Below are 23138 nucleotides of genomic sequence, written 5' to 3'. Positions count from 1 at the left end.
TCCAAGGACAATATAATCCTTCTATTATGATGTTACTATGGCAAATTAGTCAAAAAATTAAATTAATTAATAGGGATAAATTAGTCAAAATTTTTAAAATAATGAATATGGGCATATTAGTCAAAAAATTTTATTATAATTAGTAGGGGCTAATTAGTCCTTTATTATCATATTATTTATGTGAGAGTATGATTATATCATAGTCAGTATGAATTTGCATCATTCATAAGGGCAAATTAGTCCAAATATTGTTATGCTGGTAGTAGGGACAAATTAGTTAACAAATTTTAAAATTAATTAGTAGGGGCAAATTAGTTCATTCATATTATATTTTCTTGTAAGAGTATGGTTATATAATTATAAGAGTATAAATTTGTATTTTTTGTAAAGATAAGTTGATCTAAAATTTTATCATCCTATCTATTAGTCATCCCGGTAGGACTAATATCACCTACCCTGTAGGATTATTTTATCCCATGAATAGGGGATTAATTCGGATAGGTAGGATGTAATATCTTATATATAAAATGCAACCAAACATAAGATAACAGAGGATGATTAATCCAATTCTATGTCATCCCATGAACCAAATGGACCCTAAAAATAGAGGAGTCAATCACAACCAATTATATTGACTCACTAATTATCCGCCCAAACTTGCCCATTAATCTTGAATGGGTACTCAATTAAACCCATTTAATTGACGGGTAGTGAATTGACTCAACTTACCTATTTAAAAATAATTATACATCTCAACTCAACTTTTAGTGAGTATTAAATAAATAAATTTAAATTTCTTACCAATCTAATAACAATAAAATACCATTATTTCTCGTCAAATACCATGCGAAATTTTTTTTTTAAAAAAAGCAGAATTTTAAGTGACTCGTAACTAAATAATTGGGCATACCCATACCTATTTATTGACTAGTTAATTGTCCATAGGTTATTACTTTCCATGGTACAATCTCATTGAATTGACTCTTGAGTTCTTCTCGACCTAGGTCTCGTAGTGATTTGCGAAGGTCATTAAGGAATTTTTCTTTCCAATAGGCTTTGTTATCGTTTGATCTTGCATATATTCTAGTTAAGAATGTATCTTTCTACCGTCTGAAATCTGAGACACTTTTGCATTTGAAGTTATTTAATAATTCTGATGATTTTTTCCTAAATATCTCTAGGTCACCAACAAATGTCTTTATAATAGTGAATATTAATATTGCTATTGCATCTGAGATGGTATCTCCATCTTCAAGGATTGGTACACATTTATATCCATCTATTTAAATGGGTATAATGAGTTGATCCAACCATGATCTGTCCAAATCCACCTCAATCACCCATTTTAACACTTTTACCTAAAACTATTCATTTATACCCATTTGTTGACCCAATTATATCTATTGATGAATTATGATCTGTCCAAATCCGTTGGACTTATCCATTTTGACTCCTCTACTTAAAATTCAAATATCTATAATGACTCGTTGAAATTCATCTTTAATCACCCATTTTGACCGTTCTGGTTTGTGCTTCTGAAGCGGGCCGGGTATAGTGTGATAATGTCAAATTTATGGGGTGTTTCCGTCATTTTACTGGAAATCAGGTATAGGCCACGTGGGTCGGAGGAGCCGGTTTAGGCGCCGCTTGCGCTTAGTGACAGCGACGATGACAGTTTGAATCGGCCCTTTCTTCCGTCTCTCCCCTCCTTTTCATCAGTACAATTGGTAGCCCTACCCCTCCCCGCCGTCAGTTTGTATCGGCCTTTTCTTGTTCACCGCCGTTAACGCACCCTCCTCTCTGTTTGATCATTAGAGCTGCCGCCGCCGTGAAGCTATCAGTTCGCCGTGAAGCTATCAGTTTCGATTGGACGGGTCTCTCTTCGGTATTTCCTTCTACTTGGCCAGCGTTCTGATTGTCTAATTTTTTTGTGACTTTAAAGACTCCCAATTTTCATGTTTTGTGAAGCTGACATAGTTTATTTTAGACAAGTCCTTGGAAACCTAGTTAGTAGTAACCGTAATCAATTAAACCCAAAAAAAAAAATTCCATAACGAATTGGAAATAAATTAGATGAAACATTTGCAGGCCATGTTATCAAGAGCTGTTTCGCCGGCCCTTTTTTTTTTGTGGACAATTTGAGGCCTTCCAGTTGGATGGATCATGCAACTGCAACTGTAGTTAGGCATTATAGCACAAGTGCCCAAATTTTAAAAAAAAAAAAATTCTGTTGTTAAGTGACACTGTAAGCAATCCAATCTCTGTGTTCTCCGCTGTCATTCGCCTAAATTGACAAATTATTGAGTGTATATTCTATATGTGTGTGTGTGTGTGTAAGTATATTCAGTGTTTTCAGAGATTACCGGAGTCTTTTAGAATATGTTCTATGTTGGTGCACTATAAAACAAGATAAACGAATAGTCATTCTGATAATTAACCTTTCGGTTGCTTGGTCAAGTATCAAGGTTACTTTGATACGAACTACTGTGGACTACAATGGGAAAGTTTGCTGCATTTATAGATGAGAAGTTGAGCTAGTCGACTTCAAAGCTCTGTATCTGCTTGTCAGAGAAAGAATAGTTGCGTTGGATGCATCTCCTAAGGCCTTTTATGATCATGAGATTACCGGAACTCTAGAGGTAACTTGGTAAACTCCAAATCCGAAACTGTGGACTGGGATGATTAGTTGGGGGGTATCTCTGGTAAAGTTGTTATTTGAAAATAAACCTTGATGCAGCTGCAATGCTATCTAGGATTTAGAATTGCTTTCTTAAGTGAACCCTGAGTACAACCTGTAGACTAGGTAAAAATTAGATGAGCTGAATCATAGTACCAGTTTCCTTTCACTCTTTAGTACCTAAGTGCTGCCAAAATATATTTTTAGGTCCACCAATATTGGCTATTGTCAATCATTACGAGCTCGTTGCCTCTGCTTCCTATGTTAAAGAGGCTCAGGGTATATGCCAACAATTGAAAAAAACCGTAAATTCTACAGTGCATGAGTTGGATATTTCGGCCTTCCAGTTGTATCTAAAAAATTTTCCTTGAATCGAGTTACAAAATTTTTACTTCAATCAAGTTTCGACAGTTTCATGAGGTTATTAGGTTATATGGATGTCAAAATTGCAGATTAACACTTTCGTTTGGTATTCCAAATTCTTGAACCTTTTTGGATGGATAGATTCTGATTTACAGATAAAAGTAAAGGTTGATGACAACTCTTACATAAGTTAATTTGTCAAAGGCACTCTGCAAAAATGAATAAACCCATGATTCCAAGAACATGTTGAAAAAACCACAACAATTATTTTTGGATAGTCATAGTTGAGAATCATCAGCATTCTTTGCAGCCACTTTCTGTATTTACTATAATGACTCTTTATCCAGTTTGAAGGTAAATCTCTCGATCTATACTGCTTTGCAAATCCTGCTTGGGATTTCTCTTCATTTGCTCCAGTAATTGGGAAAATTGCCTCTTTATGTGTAGTTATGATTGAATTCTGCTTTCTGTTCTTGTTTTTGGAATTTTCTTTTTCTGTCATTGATTTTGAGATGGATTTTTTATTTTGTGAAGAACCCATCTTGTTTTATTGTCAGTTTTGAGCTGTCATTTGACCAAAGTTTTTTGTTTCTTTTGTTGCTTTGGGGTTAATATTTGTGATGGCTGTGCTGATATTATCTTTTTATTGTTCTCAGTTCTTCTCTGTTAAGCATATGCATAAATGTTTGTGGTATTAGGTCTGTAATGGTGAGTTTTTTAATAAACTTCTCATTTGTTTCTTAAGGATATTGAGATTGAGCAAGAATTATTGATTTCTTTCTTAAGGATACAGAGATTGAGCAAGATGAAAAAGAAAGTGCAGTGGTGGTGAGAAGTAGCTTAATTAGTTCTTTGTTTAGTGATTTAATTTCGCCGGTTCCATATAATTCTGGTTTTTGAGGATTAGTGGTTGGATTTTATTATCTAGCTAGTTTTTACATGGTTTTTTACCCTGCTTTCCTGCTTTAATGGCTTTTTTTTGTAAATAACATTGAAGTTTGGTGTTATACTTCTTCAAGCAATGATTATGTCAGTGGTTGGTTTTTGACATGAAATTTTGCTGCAGCTTGCTGGATACAATCGTGTGATAGCTTTTGGGTGGTTGTCAGAAAGATGTTCATATTACTATTATCTTAGCCAATTGCTTAGTCGTAAACTTAATGTATTTGATTTCAGAGACAAATTTGCTAACTGCCTTTTATCTCAGCCTTGTTTGTTTCTTTTTTGATTGTGTTTCTGATTCATGACTAAATACTGCAGGGACACGATGGTGAGGGCATATGCACAAGAGCACACCTACAAACACCCATGGGAGCGTGTGACTACTGCTTCCTGGCGCAAATTTGCTGATCCTGAGAACAAGAGCACACTGTCTCACATCCTTGAAGTGGATACTTTGAACCGCAAGCTTGACTCTACTTCAGGAAAGCTTTACACAACACGAGCCATCACCATCCATGCCCCCGGACCTTGGTTTATTCGCAGAATCATTGGTCAAGACATCTGTCATTGTGTTGAATCTACAGTTGTTGATGCCAATTCTCGATCGATGCAACTTGCTACCCGCAATATCAGTCTGCAGAAGTTCATTGAGGTGGAGGAGAAGATCCGCTATGATCCCCATCCACAGAATCCTAATGAATGGACAATTTGCAAACAGGAAACTAGCATTAGAATAAAACCCCTATCATCACTGGCGTCAATGGCGGAGAAGATTGAGCAAAAGTGTGTGGATAAATTTCAACAGAATAGTGCTAAGGGTAGGGAAGTCATGGAGAGAATCTGTAAGTATCTTGAAGCTGAAGCTAGCGGAATCTCAATATGAATAGATTTTTCAGTATTTAAGCCTAGGTGTTGTACCTGTGAGGGTTGAACTAGATGGAACTAGGATTGCAGTGGAAAGCTTTGTAGGACTTGATAGTTGATCTTTACTTAGTTAGACGTAATAATGTTTAATAGAGGAATACTTGCTTGATATGCACCTCATGCAACTTGCCCAGAATGGAATGGCCATGAGGTATTGGATGAGATACATGAAATCCTAGCTGCTTTTGGATGTAGCTTTTGCTATGTTGGAATTCATGGATTTGGTGTCAAGCATGTCATACCAAATTGTCAACACGATGAGAACTTTAATTTAGATTTTAACATGGCAAGCCGGTGTTGCTGCTGCTGCTATTAGATTCAAAAATTCACTGTTGCTGCTTCTGCTATTAGATTCAAAAATTCACTGTCTGATTAGGTCTAAGATTGAAAGACAGGCTTAGGCCAATAGAAGCTCAATAGAAAGCGGATATTTGTACTTGAAACTGGTCAAGATTGCGTTGATTTTATCTCCAAATTTTGTGTGAGACGCTGCATAAAAATAGTCCTCTAGCTGGATGCCGTTTACAGCTTTATGTACCAATGTTTGATTCAATCAGACTACATATTTTTTTCATCCTTATGGGTAATAGGACTCGTGTCTTTTCATCCTTATTGAACTTGAAATGTGCTTCTTTTGCGTCAAATTTTAGTAATGGTCTACTTTCACAAACAAGTTGTGATATTCACTTACCAAGATACATTACATTGGGTAACCAAAATAAGTTACCTGATAGGAATAGGTATGATGGTCTCGAACACTTCCTCCCCTGTACCACTCCATTCCTCCCTTGTATGTTAATGCCCTTTCATTGTCTGTTACAGCTACTTAAATAAAAGCCAAATTCTTCTGTGCAATTAGCAGAATACCATGAAGGCAACCTCAATTATTCTGTATGAATGACCATGAGAAGGGTAAATTAGGCATTAAACTTTAGAGACGTATCATAATCCTTACAATTATTGGTTGCAAGATTGCCCCTCATAGTAGTAGGTAGATAAAGGATTACAACGAAAACCCCATATTAATCTCCAAACTCATATGTTTTGTACAAGGGGAAATTGCCAATTCAGTCTCCAAACTTTTTCACTTATGCTGATTTGGTCCCTAAAAGTTTTATTTCATGAATTTAGTCCTTTAACCAAAATTCTAATGCCAATTTAGGACCTATGTGGTGTCCTGCCACAAACATGTTTTTGATCACCCAAATTAGCGACCATTTAGGGGAATTTTAGGAAGAAGAAAATAAGCTTTGGTATGGAAAACAGTTACATTGACCAAATGAAAACGCAGATAGGGCATTCAAGGGCATTTTCTTCTCTTTTGAAAAGTTTCAAATAAGTCCAAAACAGAAGGGAGTTATGTAGAAATTTTTAAACAAAAAAGGAGATATTATGACAGAACTTCAAACTACAAGGGGTTTTTTGTATTTTACCCTTATAAACCATAATATAGCTACCGAGTACAAGAATTATATTGGCTGTACTTATTGTTCCCAAACATAATGTCTCATTTTGCTACAGTTTCATATCATTTGCTGAACCATTTATTACTTTTTAGTACTTAATTTCCTTACCATTTGTCTGTTTTTTATTGTCTTAATTTCGTTTTATTCATTTAGACCATTGTGATAGTGCCCCGGGCTTTGGACTTCAAACTTCAAAACTTTTTTTTTAAAGTGAAAGGTCTCGAACACAAAATTTTTCACTTGCATTCCCTCCCTGTGTATCACCAAAACCATTCCTCCTCTTCAATTTCAAAGAAGTTAAGTTCGAATATTCAGCAAAAGATTATTTTCTATCATGGTTCAATGTAATTCTAAAATCCAATAGAAGGGTTCTCACATTTCCTTGTGTCACATTGCATGTGTTCAAGGTACGAGCTCAAATTAAACACCTATTCAAAAATTTTGTTCCCTAAAGCGACTCCATTAGCAAAACATACGTTACACACTAAAATGCTTAGATATATCATTATTCTTTCTTCATAAAACTATAATTGAATCTACTAAATTTTTCTTTTTTTTAGTTTTCTTGTTGAGTTTCCCTTTTTTTTTTGGAAATTGATATTAATCTAACTTCATTCCAAATCAAATTATTTTCAAATTCTCTATGTAACATAATATCTTAAGATTGATATCACACCGATACCCTTAATAATGTTTTAATGGCATGTAAATTTGGAGTCTTAAGATAATATCTTAACAAAAGATACTACTTAACAAAGTCTTAAGATATTATGATGAGAGTATTATTAAAAATATAAAATTAAAACACTAAATCACTAAATTAAATTTACTACTCCCTTCGTCCTATTGAAAGCATTATACTTTTCATTTGAGATGTCTCAAAACATTTGTCATGTTGAAAAAGTTAAACCATTTTTTAGTCTCTCTTTCCAATATAACTCTTCTTTCTAATCATATGCATGTTACCGTTCAAATTTAAATTTTGAATTTGTAGGGATAAAATTGAAAAGAGAAGCACAAACATCACAATCAAACCACTATTTTTAAAAACTTCGATTCCCCAAACATGACTAAATAATTGGGACGGAGAGAGTATTAAATGTTTGCAAAGAAAATTCTCTACTCTTTACGACCAATGATGTTGGAAATCAAGGACTGAATCAAATATTGAAGTTACCTCTATCCATGATTTGGCCGCAGCGCAATCTTTCGGACAAACTTTGGTTGAATCACATTTTTTCTAACAAACGAATACTGGATAATAATTTTTTTTAACAGTAGATCACATTGATCTACCGTTCTTAATAAAATGTCCTCCCTACCTTCGAAATCTATTGATGTTCATAAAATAATTGCGTATGGTTGTTCTTAATAACATTTTATCTAATGAAACCATAGTGTTATTTGTTGATTTTGATAGTATTATTGTTTCCATGCCTACTAATAGTTGCATATGCCGTGGATGCTTCAATCAAAGCCAGTATCATTATCATTTGTACATTTAAGTTTCTCTCCCTTTCTTTTTTTTAAAAAAACAATTTTTAAATTTTTTTACCTCTTCTTCTGTAATGAGGAAGAAAGTTTGGTCCACTCGACTACCTTATTTAGTCGTTTGAAAATGCCTTCTCTCTCTCTCTCTCAAATTCATAAACTTTGAATTATTTGTTTTAATTGATTTTGAGTAAACTTGTAATTTTATTTGAGTTTGGATTAATAAAAGGCTAGAGACACGTGACAGCTGTATAAATAAGGGATAGAGGGGACAGAGACTACTTTGGAGATAAGGATTCGAAGCCCCTCATGTCCCACCATCCAAGAAACATATTAACAAATCCTAAAATAATATAACACTTCACATGAACAGTAATTGTGAAATAAAATACTATAACCCTTTCGAACTGAACAGTGACTATGAAAGGAAGTAACACTAATCTTTTCTATTTCATTTTCTCAAACTGGAAGGAAACAAAAGTTGCATCCTCATGTCCCACCATCCAAGAAACATATTAACAAATCCCTAAAAGAATACAAGTCTAAGACTCAAATAAAGCTGAAATGAACAGTAAATGTGGAAGAAAATGTAATGAATATTTTCTTCTCCAGATGCATCTGATACAAAAAACCTTTGGGTCCAGGATGAATTTGCTCTTTGTGAGTTTCGTAAAAGAAAGACATCATGAGGTTGGTCACCAGGAGGAAGAAAGGTCACATTTCCATGAGAACTTAGGAAAAAATGATTCATGATAAATTTACATCACCATGAACTGAAGAACAAAAAAAAATTCATAATAAAAAATACTTCACCACTAGCAAATATAATATATACATTCTGGGAAGATATATATACATATATATCTTGTCTTTAGATTCTGTTAGCATTCCTTAATATTAATAATATATAATCACACCTCTACCTTTAACATGGCAATGCTTGGAATACCTCTTCAGTGACAATAATCTTTCGGGGACGTCTAAAGATCCCATGCCAAGAGTCACCTTTTGCAAAGCTTTTGCGTTGCGCAAAAAGTACTCAACGAGCTTAAATTCATATTCCTCCTTGCAGAATCTTCGGATTTCTATTTCCTTGAGATGTTGAATGAAGGAGACTAGAATAACTTGTTGTAACAGGCATTCGAGTTCTTGTAAGTTGCCATCCCAAGCTACCTGTCAATGAAGAGAAAGAAAATGAAAACTGACAAATCTAAATGCAGTGAACTCTATTCCGGAAGCAGTTTGTTTTAACTCACTTCTCCGAGAACAAGCTCTTGAAGGCTAGGGGAACATCCGAATAAGCTTGGCAGCATTTTCCAGCAAGACAGGGACCGAACCTCCAATCTAGTCAAATTCTTGAAAATTGGAAATGGACGTTCGCAATAATGGAGAGCCTTCATAAAATCAGACGAATATTAATTAGTAATTGAAAGTATGACGTTCTAATTATGAACTCAAAGCTTTGAAATTTGATTCGGTGCAGTACATAAAATATATACCTTGAGAATATTCTGTTCTAAAGAAAGTGATTTCACACATCCTACCCGATGAAGATGCTCATAAATATCCTGAATACTGTCTTGTTCACCCCAGTGACAGACTCTTATTTTGGCTCCAACAAGACAATTTGGGATTTGTATAAAGCTTTCCCCAAGACGGTCGACTGTGTAAGCCAAATACTTGAGATTTGGGGCAACAAGAATAATTTTACGTTTTCTTGCACAAATATCCGAGTACTCAAAACTTTCGAGGATTTTACACTCCACAAGAACAGTACACTCACTGGCCCAACACTCCAGTTTTAGTTTTATCAAGGAAGAGCTAGATATTATAATACCTCTCTGCTGCTGTCCTGTTGTGCTATGGCTAAAACCTGCTAAGCTTAAATCCAATTCTTGGAGCACAGGACACCCTTGAATAAGCCACTGAATAGAATCTTCATTTACCAATATCAATGCGCTCAAGTGCAATGACTTGAGATTTGGTAACCAAACTGAATCTGGTGAGACATTTAAATTCCCTCCAGGCCAGCAGTCTAGTTCCAGAGAAACTAACGTTTTGCACGATAACATTCCTGCCACAGATACTTGTTCGATAGAATGAGCCCTGGACAAAGCATTACTATCCACTGAAATTTCAATTTCTTGGGCTTTACACAAAAGTGCAGCGGATATCAGAGATTGAATTGCTGCCTGATACGCTCGAGGTACCTGACGAAGAGAGAGTTTAAACTTTCGAATCGGGGCTCCATTTCTTAGCATAACAAGTCTGTAGCCAAAATTCATGAAAGCGTACAAGCGCTGATAAGGAGGATGATCAATGACAATCCCATTATTTTGAGAAGGATCCAAAGATTGTGAATCGAAAGACATGTCGAGATCGATATCAGGAGTTGAAGCGAAGAGGAATCTCCATCGGGTGGAAAGAACTGAGGTTTTGCCAGCTTTTTTCGAGCCCAGAAATGACAGAACGTGAAGGAGAATTTCGTCAGGAAGGGCACTGATCCTATCAACTCCATCAACATGATCAGCATCGTGTTGGGGTGTGATTTTAGCTACCTTTTGCTCCGGATCCATTAACTTACCAAGGCTATAAGAATTACTGCATCTTTCTGAAGAAATTTCAATACAATTCTTTTAAAGCCTGGGCTTGAAGGGTTTAGGTGATTTTGTTGGAAAAAGAAACCTACTCCTCTCGAAGTCATAACCTTGTTGCCTCTCTCATTCGAGGCCTTCTGCCTTTAGGACCATTTTTTTTTAAAACATGTAAGGTAAATGTCGGTTGGCTTGTCTTGCACCCGTATGCAATATAGACCCAAATACAATGAATGTAGACATTAAACTAACAAGAAAATTGCTCGTTCATCATATTTTATCAAATGAAATTTTTATGCTTCATTTTAAAATATTAATTTTATGTACCTTATAAATTTAAATTAACAAAATTTAGTCACGACCTAAATCTCCAACCACTTTTTAACTTAAAATCACTGTATGACTCATATACAATCATTTTTTACGTATAAAAAGTTCAAATTTCACTTTTTTAGTGGCAAAAATAAATATATATTAGGTAAATCCCACTTTTTTGGAAAAAGATTGAATATGATTCATGTTAGATCCTGTTTTTAGGTGCAAAAATAAATATAGATCGGGTTATTTGTTTAGCTATAAATGGAATCTAATATTTTTGTCCCTAAAACAATAATCATGTGTAGATTGTGTGACGGATTCAAGATAAAAAGTGGTCAAAAATCTATCTTAGATCAAATTTTGCCGATTTGATTTTGTAAAGGACGTAATGATACCATTTTAAAAGAGAAGGATGCAAAATTTCATTTGACGAAATGTGAGAGACATTTCGAACTATTTTTCCAAACTAATAAGCAACAAATACTAAAACAACAAATTATAAAAGACACGGCAATCTTTGCCACTTGTTAAAATTTGTGCACACAATTCAGTCCCAACTCCCAACCATTTAATTGTAAAGTAATCCATCTCTTTCCATAAGTTATTCTCCTTAGGATACGACCCAACTTATATCCTTACTCCTTAGTTTTAGCCTTAACCTAACTTAGTTTTAGTTTTGTTATTATCTACCAAAACTAGTAGATTTTTTCGATGTGTCAATGTAAGGAATATTTTGCACTAATAGGTAAAAATTTTAAAAAGATCATATATTTAATATGTGTCCATCTAAGGGTGCTCAGTGTAGCGAAAGTTTAATTTACCTAGTAATACTGTGAAGTATTCATGAAATTCAGCAAAAAAAATAAAATAAAATTGGCCTACATGAATGATATGTGATGATCAATATTTGATTGGAAATTTGGAACAAATCAGTAACCATTCCCAAAGTAAGAAAAAGTTTATATGATTATTTGTATTCATAGTTCAGCATAAAGCACAAACTAAGAAATTAAAAGGGAAATGATTTCAGGACTCCTCAAAAAACCTCAGGCATCCCTTTCCTTCTTTTTCATTAGATGAAATTTAAGGAGTGTTTGAGGTTTTTTCAGGAGTGTTAATATCATTTTTCAATTAAAATATGTAGAAATAACTTATAGCCAACAAAGAGAAACATTCCTTTTTGTTTTTATCAGAGCTGTTTGTACCAAAACCTTGCAATCCCCAAAACATCATCTAAATGACAATATTCCAAACTTTTGGGCGCCCTTTGGCACAAATTGATAGAAAGAGTAATCCGAATAATGTACTACTGATACTAGTGATTAGTGGAATTTTTTATGCCAAATGAGTCTATTACTCAGGGAAAAACTTTAGAAGTCCAGAATAACTTAAAAGCTTTAAGCAATAACAGGGGCAGCGTAAAAACTTAAATAACCTATGATTTCGAGAGCAATTGCTAACTGTGGTGGTGAATGGAGTTGAATCAATCCAAACATCTTTTTCTTATAAAAAAATATACAATAACTAGATGTTTTAGGCAACATGACTTGGAAAAAAAGAAATCACTGGTACGTAAAAGAAAAGAAAAGATAAAATATAATTTATAAAACAAAAAAACGACCGTACTCCATCACCCAAAACCAGCCATGTCGGCGTTGAAGGAGGTTCTGACTCATTGGCCAGTGGCAGCAACCATCCGCTTAACCCTTCCAGCCAGGGGAGCAAAGCCGGGAGACAAGCTGGTGTCCACAGTCCTGGGTTTTTACAAGATCAACGTGATGGCCTTCAAGGACAGGACCTTTGAGTTCATCATAAAGCCGCCGTCCGTGACTTGGTAGTCAAGTGATAGCCTTCGCCATAACCTTGAAGCACGTTTACAATATTGCCAAGGTGAAGCAGCATGACCCCTATTGCCAGTATATGCCATTGGAATCAATTTGTAAGTCTATCATTGGAACGGCTAAGTCCATGGGGATTCAGGTTCAGACGGAGCTTGATTAGACTTGCCACTACTCCTATCTACTTGCTTATAAACTTGTACTTCCTCGTTGTCTCGTTTCAGCTTGCTTGTAATCTACTCTTCTCTCTTCTTTTTGTTTTTCTTCTTCTTTGTTGTCCTTTTTAGTAGGGAGTAAATGTTTCTTTTGAGGTTTGTTTGGGAGTTTCAGAAGAAAGTCAGATGAATTTTGTTCAGAGTACTGTTGGGCTCAAATTAAGCAGTACTAGTCGTCTTGGAGGGATTGGCTGTTGATTTTACAAATGTTGCATGATGCTTTTAGTATCTTGAAATGGAAAAGTGTGATCAGTCTCCAGTATATCTATTGCAGAGTTTTGGCAGTGGTATTCAACGCAATTGCATGCTTGGAACTTTGAGGAATAGAGGTGAATATGCACTCCTATATGCACGTAAAGGGGGGTTATTTATTTCCAAATTGCATCCGCAAAAACCAAGAAGACAATAAAAGATCAGTGTTGGATGTGTGTTTCACCAATCAATGCATTTCGGTATTGTATGCCTTTGGATTTCTCTGCATTCTATGTGTGAGCAAGTCCACTTAATAACAGAGGTGATTTTCCGTCATTAGTATAGTTTTCTTTGTTAAGCAAATCGTGTCGAACGACTTCCAATTAGTGTATTAATAATATTGACTTCTGAAAAAAAAAAAAAGAAACATATGTGGATCACTCTTGTGTCTGATATATGTTTGAGATTTGGGAGAATTGATAAAGAGAATATTAATGACTGACGAATTAAAATCCAAACATTCATAGTCTATAGTCTTTGAGATTGTTGGACTCCACAACAACACTAGTGGCAATATATTTCCAATAAGTTTCACAGTCAGAATTTTACATTCGAATACTTCTATAGATCATCAATGTGGGAATTTCCCAAGTGCAATCCAGCTCTAGTTCTTGAAGCAAAAGGATTTCCATGAATAAGCTTCTGAATGGAATTCCAATCGACCAATGTGGAATTCAGCTTTTCCACTTTTCGAAACAATGAAATTGGGGTTTTAGGGAAAGATGGACAAAAAATGGTGCTTTACCACAGCTTTGGGTAGTTTCTATTTTTCTATAGAACAAAAGGGCCTCGATTTTGCACAAATGGGCACCAAATTTTACTAAGTTTCCATAATAAGATGGTAATGTCTAAAAAATGTTAACGTGTAGCTCAACTGGATTGAAAATTATTTCGAAAAAAAAATTGTTGGAATAGTATTATAACACTTTTTGTTACATGATAATGTAAGATAAAAATGTAATTGAAAAAATGCGATTGAAAAATATTTTTGTTGAATAATAAGAAATTTTTTTTAGAATAATGGTCAATCAAAACAAACCAACTCCTTTTTTCCTTTTGCCTCATCAAAACAAAAAGGAAAAGGAAAAGCATGCTAAGCTATGTAATAAGATATACAATAAGGAAAAAATTAAATGATATATGCAAAGATATTAGCAGTTTTTAGGCCACAAATCACTAAAGAAATTCTTTAGTGATTCTTATTTTTCTTTTTTCGTGTCAACGAGAGATATTAAAGCCGAAACTTCCTATTTACAATCTCTCTCACTTTACCATCCAACCCAATCCTTCCCCCTATTTAGTGATTCTTTCACTTGCATTTTTAGTAATTCTTTTTCAGATATAAAAAAATTCAAGACACCTCACATCTATGTAGAAACTTTTAGACATTGATTGTGTCTTCAATTATTTTTGCAATAAAAAAGTAGGGGTATAAATTATTTATTACACATTGTAATTTATTTTTCAGTAATAATAGTGTATAATAATGTTTTGGTACGATAAGAAATCAAATAGCTTAACTTGGTTGGCCCGAACTCAACTCGAGCTTAGTGTGGATCAAGTTCGAATTGAATTTTGACCAAGTTGACTTGTGAGCGCTCATGAGTCAGCTTTTTAAATTTTTTTTATTTTTATTTATTTACTTTTTTATAAGTGAGATGTTTTGAACCCAGAACTTTCTACTTACGATTTCTCTCAACTTACCACCCAATCCAACCCTCTTCTTCATGAGTCAATTTGATTCATTTGCAACTTTTTTTTTCCAATTCGTATTTTTTTGCTTAAAATTCTATTATTTGGATGGTGTCGCTTTTACCAAACTATTACTATAGCACCTTTTCGATAATTTTGGCTCTTTACCATTAATTTTTTCATTAATTATTGACTTAAATATATTTTTTTATACAAGATTTCAAATCCCCATCTTTCATTTTTATTTTTTTAATGAAATAGTTTTAAATTCGTTTAAACTACTGCTTGATTTATGATTCTTTTGTTTTCTCAAAAGTTAATAAAAGCATAAGATTCATATGCCATCGACGAAAAATGTCTCTTTTCATGTTTAGCTAATAGTTGCAGAACTCTATTGTGATAAGCAACCGTAAAATTGCAGAGATAGGGCTGGGTTGGGTAATATGGGGAGAGGGAGTGTATTGAGTTTTTGGTATGTGAAAAAGTCCAAAATTAATAGGTAATTGTCTAGGTCCGTTAAGGAGTTGTCCTACCTATTTATAGGCCAAATTAGGTTTATTCCAACCCCAGAAAAAGTGGGGAAAAATACAGAAAATTCTGCAGAGAAAAACGATGTCTGATTGGCCTGAAATTTTAACTAAAGGTAGAGGACATCAAGTTCTATGTTCTGAACGGTGGAGATCGGATTTCAACGGCTCAATCTTTAGTTCTAAATTTCGAACTGCTGCTATTTTCTAGTGAAGTTTTTCACAACTTTTGTTCTTTATATGGGATTTGGTGACTTTGTTGATTGTTTAAGGTCATATCTCAATTGTGAACTTGCTGAAAGTTGTACTCCACTTTTAATTGGTGATAGTGGAATAATTTGTGGTGGGCTCAAGAGTCTCATGGTTTTTTCTCTTCATATTGGAGAAGTTTTCCACGTAAAAATTCTTGTGTCTTCATGTAGTTGGTTCTTTTTATGTTTACGGGCGATTTATCTTCCATTAGTGCTAGATTTTTGTCTTGCTTAACTCTCCTAGTCTGTGCTAAAGAATTGGGGAGGTTTTTCACTGTGTGTTAGAGTTATTTGAAACCTGATACCTCCCAACAAAGTGTAAGTGAGAGATTCGAGACCTCTCACTTACACTAATTTTTTTTTTTAAAAGCATATGTAAAACTAATGGAAGCTATAGCATATTTAGAAGAAGGCTAATACCATTTTTTTTTTTTTCAAAATGAAGAAGCCTGATGCTTAACTACTTAAAAATACTTTCGTTAGTTTTTAAGTTATAAACTTTTTATTTACGGGTACCTATTTTGTGAAAAATCTAATTTCAAAAAAATTAATTTGTCTCCTAAGTCATTGGGTGGTTCTGGCAAGTGAATTAGTTGATCATTTAAGTTCGAATGTTACTAAGTTTACTTAATTAAAAGTAAGACTTGAGTAGCCCGTTTGGATTACAACTTTTAGAATTTTTGTAAAAAAATTATATTATAGCAATATCATGTATGTGAGGTAAAAAAAAAATTATCAAATATATAGAGGGAATGTTCCAAATTTTTCCTCAAGAACTCACAATCCAAGCAAGCAAGTGTTCCAAAAAACATAGGGATTGGTGATTCTCAAAAATGGTTATATATTTCATTTTTGCCCGTAGTACCAAATTATTTCAGTCAGTATTGTTTCCTAGCACATATACATCATTTAGTAATGGTAAAACATCATTTATTGATTGTAAACTTAATTGTGAAGAGTGTAAAATATACTTCGTCATACAAGTTGACATAGGCAATTAATGTCACATTAATCCTGTATGAAATTATTAAATTAAGCCTAAAAACAGCAATATTTTAGTCGAATTAAGCTTTTAGTAATTTATTGAAATAAATTATGGCAATTTTATAAGTTAGGAATTGTTATTTTACTAAATAATTTCTTGTGATTGTCAAGACTAATTTATCAAATCATCATCTAATATATAAACAATGAATTTTATTACTATTATTATCAGTTGAGAAGAATGAAAGATCGAGAACCCTGTTATTACTTTGTGACTAATGATATATTGATAATAGCGTAAATTACCACTTTTTCCATATAATCCCTTGTAATTTCAAAAGTTATACATAACTCTACTCGTGATTTGAACTAAAGTGTCAAAATAATAACATTTGCATTCTGCAATAGAGTTGACTAACATATCAAAAGTATCCTTATATAAAGTTGAAAATTATTTACTGACTATAGAGAATTATGCATATATTTTAAAAATCATAAAGGGATTATGTCATAAAATATAAAATCATAAGAGGTTAAAGTATCATACATAATAAGTTTATATATTTTGGCCACTCCGGCCATTCTAACTTTCAAATAAGAGTAATCTTGACATTTGCATAGATTCCATTACACATAATCATTTTTGTTCCTTTAACACTTTAGTCCAAACTACGAAAGGATTATGTATAGCTTTTAAAATCACAGGAGGACTATGTGAAAAATGCAAAATTACAAGAAGGTAAAGTATAATTTATCCTCAATAATATTATTTCTCTTCTTCCACACATACTTGTACGCGTGCAAATTGCCTCCCCACGTGTATTTGCGAGTGATAAAAGTTAATCTTCTCGGTCTAATAATTTTTAGATTCTACAGGTTCAACCAGGATTCACATATTTCAGCAATTGTTGCAAGACTTCTTCGATGGCAAGGAGCTTCGCAAGAAGACCAGCCCTGATGAAGCTGTTGCCTATGGTGCAGCTGTTCAAGTCGCAATCTTGGGTTGCGGGGACAACCAGAAGATTAAGGACCTTGTACCGGTGGCTGTAACCCCCATTATCTCCTGGTGTAGAACTTATTGGAGATCGCATTAATGTTGTGATCCCTAGGAACACCTCCATCCCTACTAAAATGGAGGAAGAAATCTGTATGAAATTGGAAGACTGTCAAAAGAAGAAACTGAGAAGATGGTGGAAGAAGCCCAGAAGTTAAGAAAACGAGGAGTTCATGAAAAAGGTTACGACAAAGATTGCGTTAGAGGATTATATCTACATGTTGAGAAATGCCGTCAGGGATGAGAAGAGCCAAGCTGCAAACGGCAAACAACAAAAAGATTTGAGGATATGATTCAGCAGTCCATTGAATGGTTGGAAAGGAATCAGCTTACCGAGATGAAGGAGCTTCAGAGTATCTACAACCCAATCATTACCAAGATTTACCAGGGTGGTCTGTACTAGGAATGTTGCTGGTTCCAAAAGCTTGAAAGTTTATTCAGCAGGAGGTGCTGCATTGACAAGAACAAAAAGAACACACTACCAATATGCTTTGTTAGTTTAAACTAGCCTTTGTCAAGTTCTTTTAGTGCTTCAACTCATTGCCATGGTTCAGAACTGGTGTTACAGCTTTCTTAATCGAATAGAAACAATTAGCTGTAAGCTTATAGAGATACAAAATTTCTGAGTCAAATTCCGTGAAATATTGTAAGCTAGATATAAAAGCTAAAGCTAAGGCCTTGTTGTTCAGAAAAATTGCTACGTTTTCCGTGAACACATTTCCCAGTTACTTTTTTACCTCACATATATCAAATCGCTACAGTAATTTTTTTACAAAAAAATCCAGAAAAATGCAATCCCAACAAGGCTTAATCTTTGTGTTCTCCAGTCTCAAAAGCCAAAAATTCAAGTTTCCTTTTCCACGGACACAGCAAGAGTACAGAACAAATTCACATAGCACGCTTCAGCGTTCCATACATGTTCAAATAGTTGGAGCAAAATTCTTGAAGAGAATGATAATAAAAAATCGATCCAAACTGTTCATGCAGCCTAAGGCAAGAGAAACACCCATAGCTTGATACATGATTTTTACTCACAAATTTTAATTCTAGGTCAATCTTTGAAACAGAAAACATCTCAAAGAAAGATCTGAACCGAAGTGGATTATAATCGTGAACCGAGGTGGATTATAATCGAAAACATACAGGAAAAGAAGACAAGTGCAACAAACGAATAGGAACACAGGCATCAAGGGATCTGATATCACCTATAACCATATGATCAAGGGACTCCTGGAAGTTTTCAGGCAATTGTTGAAATGATAAATACACGGTACAACAGCATTGCTTTTCATAGTTTTGCTTCGCCTATAATACGAGTAAGCAATCCTTTATAGATCAACAAGAGCATACGACTTAACATTTAACCTAAAGGCAATAAGCAATTTTTCTATGTTTTACAATAATAACAAATGTACTACCTAAGTTATGAATCAACTAGCAAATATCAATGGTGCTATATTGTTATATCAACTAATTATGTTTAATTTCATCCAACTAGAAGCAGATATGAGCGACTCAGTAAGCGCATAACAGAATTTGAAAATGAAACCTTGACCGGCATTTCACTATAGAAAGATCAACCATTTCTCAATCCAAGACGTTTTAATACATCAAAAATCAGCTACTACGATAAGTAGAGGATCTCCTCTAGAGTTATCAGCATCTTCGAAACCAATATACATCGCATCCCTAGATTCTTATAATACAATCAGTCCCCAGAGCATCTCTTAAACATTCCTATAATTCTTGCACAACTTGAAATAAAAGTTGAAAATTCTCAATCTAATAAAAGCAAAACCATTGGACCTCAATGCAAAGATAAATTAGAGAGAAATCTCCTCGCAAACTCTTTCAGAAAAAGGAAGAAAAATTAAAACAAAATGGAAGACTAAGAGCAACAACATGACAAAAGCACATAGTTGCAGGCTTCAAGAACCATAACTCATTTTTTTTTCTTTAATTTCGTTTCTTTTTTGTCTAATGGACAGAGTTAGAAGCAGAAGGCGATTAGCAATCAATAATCAATCCATGCATCAAAAGGCAAGAAAAACACATATCCTTAACTGGCATTATTTCAAAAAAAAAAAGGGGGGTAAACAAGAAAAGCAGTCAGATGCAAGCCATAGTAATTATTACATGTTCTTAAAATGCTAAGCAAATAAGATAGAGGGAATAACAATCACTGATCAATTCAAGAAGTAAAAGATAATCAATTGATTCCCAATCTTTATTCCTGAATTCCTGGATTGACTGAACGATATAGTTGAAGGTTGAATAATTAGTTTCTTTTTTATAGCTCCACATGTTTGAAGACAAAGATGTAACTTGAGAAAAATGAGCAGAGCCAAGAAGGGGCAAAAGCAGTGATCATAACAAAAACTGCAATGCATGATAAATCACTAAATATCCAAAATAATACAGGGTCTCCTAGAAATTTCTCTATAAATACAGACTATAATTAAAATGACTTGCACCACACAAAAATGTGCTCTATATAGTTTCTGCATCAGGTATATCTAGAGAAGCTTTCTTCTACAAACTTTGACAAAACCAAGCCCACTAGGAACAACAAGTTTTGGTGTTCAATTAAAATGCATACTTTCTTGCACCTGATTGAAATAGAAGTCAGCATAAATTGCTTTAATATCTTTAATTCCTAAATTTTTTACAGATATTGAGTATTTACGAGGCATGTTAGAATGCCAAAACCAGATTCAAAATATCCAATGTTCAGCAAACTAAGCAGTCATAACATGTAAAATAACTTATCTGACCAACAAATAGAAAAACAATCATTTGTTCCTATTAGTACTCATCAGAACTACAAACTGATTTAGCTTCAGGTAACAAAACCTTGCAATCCTCAGAAGATCTCCCATATGACAATATTCATTTGCAAACTGGGGCTTCTAAAAATCCACCAAAATTCATCTTTTTCAAAGCTTGCCCGTTTTGTAAAAGATACTCAACTAGCTTGAATTCATATTCCTTCCCGTTCAACTTTGAAATTTCTATTTCCTTGAGATGTAAAATGGAACATATTGGAATAAGCTGTGGCAATAGCACCTCAAATTCGTCTTCTTTAATGTTATCATCCCAAATCACCTGCAGTACAAAAAAGGATTAAAACGGAACACTGAATGCAATACTAGTTCATGATAAAACATTTTCAGCATGACACACCTGATCAAAGACAAGCTTCATCAGTTGGGGTGCACTTGCAATTAAGCTTTGTACCATTTGCCAGGAATGGATGCGGTCAAAGGCTATCTTAAAATCATGATCAGTTTGGGTATGTGCCACCAACACCAAGCTGATCAAATTCTTGAAAGTGGGCAAGGAAAACCCAGAATCATAAAGAGCCTTCACACAAAACGAAAGAAATAGCAATTAAAATTTTCATCATTTGTGAGTGGAAGTATGCAGTTCCAATAACTCTACAACTCAAAGGAAAAACTTTAAAGTCAGGAAGAAGTTAAAGTTCAGAATAGAAAAGGCATACATCTGGAATGTACGCATACAAACAATGCCATTCCACGCTTTGCACCCCATTGAGTATCTTCACAACATGTGGCACTAATAGATCATAGTGCGAAATGAGTAATTTAGCTCTAACAAGAGAGTTCAAGCCTTGAATGATGTCTAGTCCATTTGCAACACCTTTGTATGCCAGATGTCTGAGATTTGGGGCATTGATAAAGATTTTATGATGACTGAGAATGACGCACTGAAATATTCATGGTCCAAACTCCTGAGAGTGTTGGACTCCACAAGAACAGTAGTATCCACATGGTAGGAACTAAGTCTCAGCTTCAGAGTTTCCATACAAGGATTAGAAATATCAAGAATTTCAATTCAAATACTTCTATCCTCAGCACGGGAAAGGTCCAAAATGCAATCCACCACTAGTTCTTGAAGCAAAGGACAACCACGAATAAGCTTCTGAATGGAATCCCCATCGACCAATTCGAATTGTTCCAAGTGCAATACCTTAAGGTTTGGTAAAGAAACTGACTTGGGGACTCTAAAATTTACTTCCCAGTGTAGTTTCTAACAAGTTAGTGTATTGCACGTAAAATTCACGTCCTCAGGAGATAAGCGTGGACTGTAATGACCCCGATTATAATCCACAAAAAACTTAAGTTCCTGAAGCTTGGAAGAAAGTGCAGCACTAATTAAAGAGTCAAACGCCACCCGAAACCTTTCCTCAACCGCCAAAAGAAAGAGTTCAAATTTTCTTATTGGACGATTCCCATTCCTTAGCAGAATCAGTCTATTGACAAAACTTATGAAATCAGAGAACAGGCGATCACGGGCATCCTCATCACTGTTATCAGGGAGTTCATTCACATGGTTCCGAGGATTAAAATCGAATTCGGGTTCACAAAACAGAGGTAACAGCGGCTTCTTTGGTTGTGGGAAGAAAAGATAAAATATGGCAGAGCAGATCATCTGGAAGGTCACTGATCTTGATCCCTCCCATTGACACAAATTTTCCTGATCTTGATCTCTCCCAATTAACTGATTAATAAAATAAATACCCAAATCGGGTTTTCGAATTGTCCTCAAGAAGAGTGTAAAAGTAGCTTAGAAATCGAATGCAACTCCAACTAATATCAGATTATGCAATATTAAAAAGCAAGTTCAACAGAGATAACACCTGGGATGAACATTTTTGGGCGTTGGGAAGAAATCCCTAATGTCCGCTAGCTGCAGAGAATCCCTGGATTCAGCTGCTCTGCTCAACATTCTTCGACATCAATTCCTCATTTTTTTTGGCAAATTTTCAGCTTCTTTTTTCTCGCAGACTCTTTCTTTCTTTCTTTCTTGGCATAATCTGCGAAAGGGCAAATCGCCAATTTGGTCCCTAAACTTTTTCACTTGAACCAATTTAGTCCTTCACGGTTTTTTTTCACCAATTTAATCCTCAAACAATTTTATCGTGTCCAATGTAGGACTTTTTGGGCGGCGCCACCACATTTTATGTATTTTCCACGGCGGACCAGGGGTATAATTGGAATGACAGGTATAATTGTCTAAACACCTTGACTAGAATGGCAGCTCTGTCACGATAAGCAAAAGAAACCCCTGCAAATCGACTTCTTCAGAGCTCATAGGAATTAGGCATTCTGATCAAAATGTAAGAAAATGTGATTGCCAACAGAAGATGAGCAGATCCGTGTCTTCGATGATGGAAGGTGTCGATGGCGACAAGGATGGTGAAAAGGAAGCAGTTGCAGCAACACTATCCAGTAAGCTTTAACTAGATCTTACTTAGCTGAACATTTTCTGCTATGCTTGTTTGATGTTTGAGCAGCTGCATGTTAGTTTAACCTTTTCATTGATGTTTGAGCAGCTGCATGTTAGTTTAACCTTTTCATCAGAATGTTAAAGCTAATGTGTTTGTACTTTGTCGTTGTCTGTGGGGCTGAAGTAGTTGAACATTTTCTTCTCTGTTTAATGATAGTGTTAAGCATGTGGGCGGTTAATTAGTGGAATATGGTACATTGTGGGGTTGACGTGTTTTTTTAAAAATGTCTTATGCGTGGG

At 34.6% G+C, this 23138-nt stretch overlaps 2 protein-coding genes and 1 long non-coding RNA gene across 5 annotated transcripts; 1 reads left to right on the top strand and 2 right to left on the bottom strand.

Annotated features, from left to right (window-relative positions):
* The first annotated feature begins 1527 nt into the window (after window positions 1-1527).
* On the top strand, window positions 1528-5118 carry LOC113690142 (uncharacterized). Of its 2 annotated transcripts, none has more exons than XM_027208067.2 (2): window positions 1528-1874; window positions 4301-5118. In XM_027208067.2, exon 2 carries the CDS (start codon window positions 4308-4310, stop codon window positions 4863-4865), a length of 558 nt encoding a protein of 185 aa, XP_027063868.1. In that variant the 5' UTR covers window positions 1528-1874; window positions 4301-4307; the 3' UTR covers window positions 4866-5118. The 2 variants fall into 2 exon arrangements, with proteins under 2 accessions (XP_027063868.1, XP_027063801.1); XM_027208000.2 differs by having other exon boundaries at window positions 1529-1885.
* A 3449-nt stretch (window positions 5119-8567) lies between these two features.
* On the bottom strand, window positions 8568-10623 carry LOC113735583 (F-box/LRR-repeat protein At4g14103-like). The gene is made up of 3 exons (XM_072076314.1): window positions 9363-10623; window positions 9120-9257; window positions 8568-9036 (listed from the first exon to the last, which is right to left on the bottom strand). Exons 1-3 carry the CDS (start codon window positions 10437-10439, stop codon window positions 8761-8763), a joined length of 1491 nt encoding a protein of 496 aa, XP_071932415.1. The 5' UTR covers window positions 10440-10623; the 3' UTR covers window positions 8568-8760.
* Window positions 10624-17172: 6549 nt separating this feature from the next.
* Window positions 17173-22411, bottom strand: LOC140035426 (uncharacterized). Of its 2 annotated transcripts, XR_011839661.1 has the most exons (4): window positions 21091-22411; window positions 20772-20951; window positions 17922-20693; window positions 17173-17843 (listed from the first exon to the last, which is right to left on the bottom strand). It is a non-coding gene; the product is annotated as an uncharacterized lncRNA (long non-coding RNA). The 2 variants fall into 2 exon arrangements; XR_011839653.1 differs by having other exon boundaries at window positions 17173-20693.
* Window positions 22412-23138: the final 727 nt, after the last annotated feature.

This window comes from Coffea arabica, chromosome 1c (genome assembly GCF_036785885.1).
Source record: "Coffea arabica cultivar ET-39 chromosome 1c, Coffea Arabica ET-39 HiFi, whole genome shotgun sequence".
NCBI classification, from domain to species: domain Eukaryota; kingdom Viridiplantae; phylum Streptophyta; class Magnoliopsida; order Gentianales; family Rubiaceae; genus Coffea; species Coffea arabica.
The sequence above is the reverse complement of the archived record's forward strand: the minus strand, read 5'-3'. Positions and strand labels throughout refer to the sequence as shown.